Genomic DNA, 9208 nt, shown 5'->3' with positions numbered 1-9208 from the left:
CAAGATGCTAAGGATAGAAGATTGGCAAAATATCAAGGCTCTTCATGTCTATTTTAGTGATCCAAGATCACATTGAGTCCATAGGAAAGCCAATACTATTAAAAGGGGATGGGGTGTTGCTTAATGGCTTGCTTGCTCAAAGTGCTTAGTGATATGCTCCAAAGCCCTCAACCACTTTCTCATTTCCACATATGTCCTAAACCTAAAGTCAAACTCGGCCCCACCGATTTGATCTATCCGGCGCCACTGAGTTCACTTGAGATAGCCACTGCCAGAAACCCTAATCAGTTCGGTCTCACCGAGATGGGCTTGCAAACTCTTTGTTGCTTGTTGCAACTATTTCGGTCTCACCGAAATATGCAGTCGGTCCCACCGAGTTTGCTTGACCAACTCTATGTTTGCTTATTACCAAAATCGGTCCCATCGAGTTTGTGTAGTCGGTCAAACCAAGTTTAGGTTTTACCCTAACCCTAGAACATCGGTCCCACCGAGTTGATCATATCGGTCCCACTAAAAAGCCTAACATTCACATTTTGAACCATATTAGTCTGACCAAGTTTCACTATTTGGTCCCACCGAGTTTGGCTCTTTTGTGTGTAACAGCTAGATTTTGTGTGGAGGCTATAAATACCCCTCCACCCCCTTCTCCATTTAAGAGAGAGCCATCAGAACGTGCCTACACTTCCACTACTCATTTTCTGAGAGAGAACCACCTACTCATGTGTTGAGACCAAGCATTCCAATCCAACCAATCTTGATCTCTAGCCTTCCCCAAGTTGCTTTCCACTCAAATCATCTTTCCACCATATCCAAATCTGTGTGAGAGAGTTGAGTGTTGTGGAGACTATCATTTGAAGCATAAGAGCAAGGATTTCATCATCAAAACACCATTTATTACCTTTCATAGAGTGGTGTGTCCTACATTGGTTAGGTGTCACTTGGGAGCCCCCATCAAGATTGTGAAGTTGAACCAAGGAGTTTGTAAGGGCAAGGAGATTGCCTACTTCGTGAAGATCTACCCAAGTGAGGCAAGTCCTTCGTGGGCGATGGCCATGGTGGGATAGACAAGGTTGCTTCTTCATGGACCCTTCGTGGGTGGAGCCCTCCGTGGACTCGCGCAACCATTACCCTTCATGGGTTGAAGTCTCCATCAACGTGGATGTATGATAGCACCACCTATCGGAACCACGCCAAAAATCTCCGTGTCTCCAATTGCGTTTGCACACTCCAATCCCATCCCTTTACTTTCTTGCAACTTGCATGCTTTACTTTCCACTGCTCATATACTCTTGCCATGCTTGCTTGAAATGTATTGTGAATGTTTAAACTTGTGCTAAAACTCCACCTTAACTTAAAGAACTTAAAAACTGCTACTTTTCTTTGTTGAGGGTCTAATCACCCCCCTCTAGACACCTCTTCTTGATCCTTTCACGGTGCTCAATCTCAGTGATAGAAAGAGACATGACACACATGTATCATTGCTATTAAGGGTAAAAAGATTGGGTTTATTCCTACATGAATAAATCTTGTCTATATCATGTCATCGTTCTTATTACATTACTCCATTTTTTCATGAACTTAATACACTAGATGCATGCTGGATAGCGGTCAATGTGTGGAGTAATAGTAGTAGATCCAGGCAGGAGTCGATCTACTAATCTTGGACGTGATGCCTATATACATGATCATTTCCTTGGAGATCGTCATAATTATTTGCTTTTCTGTCAATTGCCCAACAGTAATTTGTTTACCCAGCATATGCTATTTTCTTGAGAGAAGTCTCTAGTGAAATCTACGGCCCGGGGTCTATTTCCTATCATATTAAATCTAAGAATACCTTGTTGCACTTTTATTTATTTATTTTATGTTGTGTTTTAGTTATATCTATTTATCAAATCTCACATGATTTAATCTATGTTAATACCGTTGAGGGATTGACAACCCCTTCATGCGTTGGTTTACAAGTATTTGTTGTTTGTGTGCAGGTGTTGTTTACATAGTGTTGCTTGCTCCTACTGAATTGATAACCTTGGTTTCATAACTGAGGGAAATACTTACCTTTCCTGTGTTGCATCATCCCCTCCTCTTCGGGGAATTACCAACACAGATACAAGCAATCATCTGCTATGGCCCGATGGGGCGACGTAGCGGCAGCGCGAGGGTAGGTGCAGCCACGAGGAGAACCACGGGTCAACGACGCTACGACCCCATGGGGCGATGCAGGGACAGCCCGATGCTCGATCGATGGAAGGGCGCGCTGTACTCGAGACAATCTTCATAGGACCTGCGGAGGCCCGAACAACAGACATGCCCGATCGGTCGCACGACGTGGGCGGGGCGGACCGCGGCGTGGGCGGGTGATCAATCCAATCGCGCATGAGATCATGGACGCCGCTCGGTGGAGGCGGGGTTGTGGCAAAGTCCGAGCTGAAACCGGTGACGACGGACGGCGTGTGATGACGGGTGGACTAGCGTGTCAGCGTCAGCACCCGGGCGCCCGAGCGGCCAGCCCCGAGGGGCGAACGCAACGCCGTGTGGAGGCGCCCGTACATATGCGGCGGAGGCGGAGGCGGGATGGTGATGCAGGAGTCCCTGTGGAAGTAGGGCGGCGACGACCGGTGCAGGGTGACGGGCGCGTAGAGGCGCAGATGACGACCGTGACGGCCGCCTGCCGCGCAAGGGCATCGGGTCGGAGAAGTGGTCGGCCGGTCGTGCTGGTGTCGGAGTAGAGGCGTGCGGTTAACGACGGCGGCGAGCAACGCAACCCGATTTTAGATTGAAAAACCAAAAAGTTAGACGCTGATCAAAGCGTCCGACGAGAGAGGAAAACCCGGAGCAAGGGCTCGGGAAAAAGACTCTCTAGGGCAGCCGGTTGACATGACCGACAAACAAACCCTAGGTACGGGCAGCGCGACCCTCCGGAGGCGGCGCGTGAGGCGGAAGTGGCGGGCGGCGGCTAGGGTTGGATCGATTAGGCTGATACCATGTTATAAGGGATATGAAGGAATTTGTGGAATCAATGGATGTATTATTACCGAAAAAGAGTATCTCCGCTTTGTATACAAAGCAACCAACCGAGACAACCAACAACAGGTGCTGGGGCGGAAGCAGCACAATCACACCCAACAGAAATGAAAGAGAAAATACAAGAGAAACAAATGCCGACAACGGCGGATCGACAAAAAACAAAGAAGCCTCGTGGCCGCTGCATTCACCGGAAATCGCCCTCCAAGCTTCGAGCCTCCGAAGCACCGGTACCAATCAACACCTCCAAGAAAGGACGTAACGATGACGACGCTGCTGCCAAGGGTTTCCCCCGGTACGCGGTGAGGAGAGAGGTAGGGTAGCCCCGACGCCCTCCAGGAAGGTCCGGTGGCACCTTGGCCAAGCCAACAGGGATTTCTCCCGATCCCAACCTTCACCTCAGGCACTCCGGAGCTCGCCATCAAACTGACCACCACCCTGTGCCAATCTGATCATGAAGCTTCCCACACTGTCTCACCACGACACTGCGAAGTATGGCCTGCACAATGAAGAATAGGAGCCGGGACTAGGGCAGCAACACCGTCGACACGCGGGAGGGCCCCACCTCCACCGTCGATGATGGTAGCTGACCGGACGCAATAGCAGGAACATATTAGGCCCGTGGCCGCACAGGCCCGGCCGGGATCTCCGAGACCCGTAAAGTTCCCGCCTTCGCGCTGCAGGCGGCACGCCGTCGGCACGCCGCCCCTGTCCAAGCCGCTCCCCTGCCTCCCTGCATAGAAAGCCGCCAAGTGGAAGCACCACCACCACGCCCACCGCCGGCCACCACCACCAGGTCACCGGACCGCCACAGGCCGAGCCGCACCACCACCGCATGCCCGCGACGGAGAGAAACCAACGCAGCCGCCGGGAGCCCGAAGCCGGACCCCAGCCGCCTGCCGCCGGCGCCGGTCGGGCTTCGCCCGGCCACGCCCCTGGTGGCGGCGAGGGAGGAGGGAGGAGGAGGGAAGACTCGCGACGGGAGGATCTGGGAACCCTCTACGGCCGCCTCGTGGGTGACCGCGCGGGAGGATAGGATTGATTTGAAGGACAAGACACCTCTACTAGATATAAGATACGGAATAGAAGACAGATTACAAATGGTAGATTACCAAATACATGTAAATATCTCTCTCTAACAATAACAACACCACTTCCTTTACCAAAAGGGAGAAAAAAGAGAGAAAGAAATGGAATGTTGTTGACAGAAAGTCGTCTTCCCCATCGCCGGCACGCCGAAACGCCCTTCGCTGTCGCCGCCAAGCTCGCTTCGCCCCCTCCTTCCGCCGAACCACGCCTGGAGATCTCCCTCGTGGGCATTCTTTCTCGTCCTCTCTATTGGTAGCGAGTGAAGACCTACCCGGACGCGATTCTTCTTCTTGGTAAGGAAGCCCTATCTTGCTCGGATTGTTCTTCGGCCTTCACTAGCCTTCTCTTCGATTTGACTATTCTATTGCTGCCAGATCTTTCTCCCTGACCCCATTCAGTTGACAGAAGAGCACCCTTCGGCGATTATTAATGAATTTGTTCAGATAGTGACTTGTTTCTTTTGCCTGCTCCTTCTCTGAAACCTGAATCCCACGCATATGTAACTTAGGTCTGATGCACATATGTAACTCTGATGCTCTACTTCAAATTCTTCTTTAGCTCTACTATTTGTTAGTTTGATGCCGTTCAACTGATTAGATCTTTACATCATGTTGCTGGTCGTTTAGGCAGTTTCACTCAAGTATCGAGCTGTGCTCTGACGTAAGAGACTGCAATCTTTTCGAATTTACTGTTGAACTGTGCCGAAGAAACCCAACTCACTGCTTGCACATTAATAGTTATACCAAATCTAGGACGGTCTCAGTTCGCAATATAGGTGATTTTGATTAAAGTGCAATCTGTGTGTTTACGGGCAGATTTGTATCGTTAAGAAGTTCTCAAATGTGTAATCAGTATTGACCGCTCAATAGTTCTTCTGAATTACTTTCTTGCGTTGGATTTCAGGCTGAAGAAGTAGTGCCAAATTCTACATCCGTATTTGGTATTATATAAGACGGATTAGTAGTGGAATGATCCTTTGGGAGAATGGAAGGCAATAACCTGCCACCTGGAAACTTTATGCAAGGAGCAACTTATGGCAGTTCAGACTTGCACCGGAATCCCATGCAAATGCACGGTCCAAGCTCCGGTAATCAGGGCTTCAACCACTCTCAGATACCTGGCAAATTCCCCATGCCTATGAACCAGGTTACAGATTCTGACCACTTGTCGGAATTTCAATTCAGAGGACAAAGGAAGGCTGATCACCACCAGGTCCACCACCACCACTATCACAAGAAGGACTCCATGAGCGATGATGAGGAGCATGGTCTGAACGAGGATACCACTGATAGCCACAGCAGCAAGGGAAAGAAGGGCTCAGCATGGCAGCGGATGAAGTGGACGGATTCAATGGTTAAGCTTTTAATTACTGCAGCGTCCTACACTGGTGAGGATCCAGGAGCTGATTTAGGATGTGGAAGGAGGAACTGTGCAATGGTGCATAAAAAAGGCAAGTGGAAGGCAATATCAAAGGTGATAGGCGAGCGAGGTTGCAATGTGTCACCGCAGCAGTGCGAGGATAAGTTCAATGACCTCAATAAGAGATACAAAAGGCTTACAGATATCCTTGGTCGGGGTACAACTTGCAAGGTTGTGGCGAATCCAGCACTTTTGGATCGCATGGATAATCTCTCTGACAAGTTGAAAGATGACGCAAGGAAGATACTGAGCTCAAGGCACTTATTCTATGAGGAGATGTGCTCCTACCATAATAATAACCGGATTAGTTTGCCTGAAGATCTTCCACTTCAGCGTTCACTGCAGTTTGCTCTTAGGTGCAAAGAGGAAAATGATATGATGAGAGGAGCAAGTGGAGATGCCGATGAAGATGACCAGAGTTCAGACTCTGATTATGAGGAAGATAATGATGAGGACCATCATGTGGCGCATAGCAATAAAGGGGGCTTACCCATGCAAAAGAAGATGCGGTATACAGCGGATCACGAGGATGCAGGTTTTGGGAACTCTTTGAGTGCACACGAATGTAGCCAGAGGTCTAATCCCCATGGCATCGCACTAGATATCAACAAAGTTGTTCCAGATGGAACCAGCTTGGCTTTGACACAGAAGGGCTTAGTATTGCAATCTGCAGAACTTGAAAAACAGTGCTTGAAAATCGAAAATGAGGCACTGGAGCTTGCAGAACAACGCCTCAAGTGGGAACTATCCAGTAAAATTAAGGACAAGGAACTGGAAAGGATGAGGTCAGATAACGAACATATGAAGATTGAGATTAAACGCTTAGAACTGGAGGTAAGGCGCAAAGAGTTAGAGCTTGAACTCAAGCTGAAAGGAAATGTCAATCATTCATGACATATATTTAGGCGGTCAAGATTGGCCTGTAAGATGGTAAGCTAAGAATACTATTCTTGCTTAAGGAGCCTTCTAGTTCACTGGTGCAACCTTTTCCGTTCAGCAAGTCTGGTATTTATATGCTTCTAAGTGGTGTTTGCTCTGGATGATCACTTTATTTCATTTGTTTTTGTATTTTAACCTATAATTTTTTGAAAGTTTGGTAACAGCTTGCAATTTTCGTTCTTGCTTAGGGAGCCTTCTAGTTCTAACTAATGTGCATTAGGAATGTAAATTGGTTGCATCATTAGTATTTAGCAAGGTTCTTTTAAGTGCTAGGTGCTCAGCGAGCGGTGTGCCTCTGCTTAGTGCAATGATAGCTTAAGCGGTGCTTGAGCATTTTGTACGGACATCGACATGAACAAGGGACACCCAGAAATCAAATTTTAAAGCATGTAAGGCCACCTTGCTCTCTGCGCTCTCTCTCTCTCTCTCTCTCTCTCTCTCTCTCTCTCTCCCTCTCCCTCTCCCTCTCCCTCTCCTCTCCCTCTCTCTCTCGCCTAGCCGAACATCCCTTTCCCTCTCTTTTGCCCCCAAATTGGTGCCGCTCCTACCTGCATGTCCTCGCCTAGCCGCCGCTTAGTTTCCACTTAGCTGGCGCCGCACCCCTGAGTGTACACCAAGCGCTTAGGCGCTATGCCTAGGCGTCTGGGCGCTTTTTTCAGTGCTAATCCAAAAGCGAAGTGGTAGGCCTCTGCTCAGCGCTTAAGCGCGCCTAGGCGTACGCTCAATTTTTTACTGTTTTTAGCAACTGTACTAATGCTTGCTGCCATATGCACAGTATTATATTCGTTTGTCATTTTTTTCTCTTTCTTTCTTTCTTGTTTATGAGCGATTTGTTCAGCCTTAATGCCTGGCATTCTTGGCAATAAAATTATAGTTGCATCCAAAGATGCAGCAGCCAGGAGGCTTGCCTTTCCTTGAAAAAAACATGGCATATTCGTGTGCTCTGTGCATTGGATCACTAATTTGGAAAACTATGGTGGTTGTAATTCATGAATTTTATGGACCATATTTGTTACCGATCAATTGGTTCTTGTTTGTACATTTTGATAAAATTGAAAATAATACATCCATGGTTTTGAAAATATTAGTTATTTGGCAAAATAAATGAAAATTATGGTGCCATAAATAGTATTTGTGCCTGAATCGTGGTAATATCTGTGCGTGCAGTTGACAGTTGATAGCTGGTGACAGATATCTTTATCAACTGGTTAGTTTTAAGAGTACGAATGAGAGCTGCATGCCATTCGAATTAGGATAGAGAAGACAATTACAACACTAACTATGGACTGAATCATACCGCCCAACTAACAGCTCATTAAATACTATCAAGAAGATATTACGTCGTTTACAAGATTGATCAACATCAAGCTGACAAACAAACTATACCTTGTAGTAGCTTTTAGGTGCAATCTTTTGTTGTGTTTTAATGTGGCCTGCAGGCACTTCTGGCATCTCTTCCCCTTTAATGTGGTTCTGTGGTAGGAAATGACCCAAATTTGTTTGAAGTCGCTGGCTATAGCTGGGGTATCGTCCATAATTTATATGCAGTTCATAATCTTCCTTCTGTATATAGTTGAGTAGTTGTTAAACACATATTTATGTTTCAGCATAAGTGTAACGCTGGAGCTTTCTACCTTCCGACACAATTCCTAAGGACTAGAGATTCACTATGTTTTGTTCTAGACCTCGGTTTTGTTGTACTAGGTTGCAAATAAAATGTTTACATTGCATTTAGGGCCACTGAGTGCCCACAAGTCGGACCTGTTGAGCACTACATTAACCTTAGATTCAGTTTACCACACATGGAAGGTCTCCTGGATTTTTCACATTCAGTTCTGTGTGTGCGTGCCTAAGAAAGGTAGATACTTGTTTTGGCTGTGGTGTTATCAACACATTACTGCCACAATTAAGGGTCAAGGAAAACAAGTACACTGTATTTATTAGGCTATAAGGATGCTCTCGATGCTGTGGTTGCTTCCTGTGCTTACCTTACTTGTTAACTGACATGAAATTATCTTGTGGTCTGATATCATCTCCATTAAGTTAATAAGACTGGTAATGTTTCTGCAGCTCTTAATTTTGAACAACGCTATTGGTTCTTTCAGGTAGCCGATGGCTTCTGATGTTAGCGTAGAATACTGCCAGCAGGTCGCCCGTGCACTTCGCAAGATCTCGTTTTGCAAGAATTGGGTATTTGATGAGGCTTATGATCACCCCTTCAGTTTTTCTGTTTTTATTGCAATACATTCTTTGCTATAGCGGGCTTGTAGCAGTGACTCTGAGTGGTAATTGAGTGGATGGCTTGCGTTTGCTTACAATAGATATCAAATGTAAAGCCCCAAGAGCTCGTTATATGCTGCCAATTGCTGTCGTAAGTTTTATCTGGATTTTGGTAAAACAGGTTCGGATTGTTCATCAAGAATCCAAGTTGTAGTCAAATTAATAATTCGATTCAATTTCAGAGATTGAACTGGAATATCATGCGATCCGATTCAATTTGATTTGCAGCATGTCAGCGTTGAAAACACGGTTATATATGTAACAATGGTATAGTTATTCGGTTGCACCACAAGAGAAACATAAAGATCTTCAAAGCATGATTTTCTGCTCCCTATAACTGCCATGGAAAGAAAGAAAAATTTGATGTGGTAGGACATAATTTAAGTTTCCTTTGGAAAATGCAAAATGATTTCTAGAAAAAAAACATTCATAAAATAAAAAGATCGTGCGTCAAACG

General features: G+C 46.5%; 1 protein-coding gene across 1 annotated transcript; it reads left to right on the top strand.

The window, feature by feature from the left end:
- Positions 1-4139: 4139 nt before the first annotated feature.
- LOC123102961 (uncharacterized) lies at positions 4140-8972 on the top strand. Its single transcript, XM_044524441.1, has 3 exons — positions 4140-4406; positions 5017-6462; positions 8577-8972. The coding sequence occupies exon 2, from the start codon at positions 5098-5100 to the stop codon at positions 6424-6426; it is 1329 nt and encodes a 442-aa protein (XP_044380376.1). The 5' UTR covers positions 4140-4406; positions 5017-5097; the 3' UTR covers positions 6427-6462; positions 8577-8972.
- Positions 8973-9208: the final 236 nt, after the last annotated feature.

Source organism: Triticum aestivum, chromosome 5A (genome assembly GCF_018294505.1).
Source record: "Triticum aestivum cultivar Chinese Spring chromosome 5A, IWGSC CS RefSeq v2.1, whole genome shotgun sequence".
Lineage (NCBI taxonomy): Eukaryota > Viridiplantae > Streptophyta > Magnoliopsida > Poales > Poaceae > Triticum > Triticum aestivum.
Note: the sequence above shows the minus strand (reverse complement) of the source record. Positions and strands in the feature narration are given on the sequence as shown.

What these genes read in the sequence shown, in the direction of transcription:
- LOC123102961 (XM_044524441.1), top strand. Translation starts at nt 5,098, where the DNA reads ATGGAAGGCAATAACCTGCCACCTGGAAACTTTATGCAAGGAGCAACT.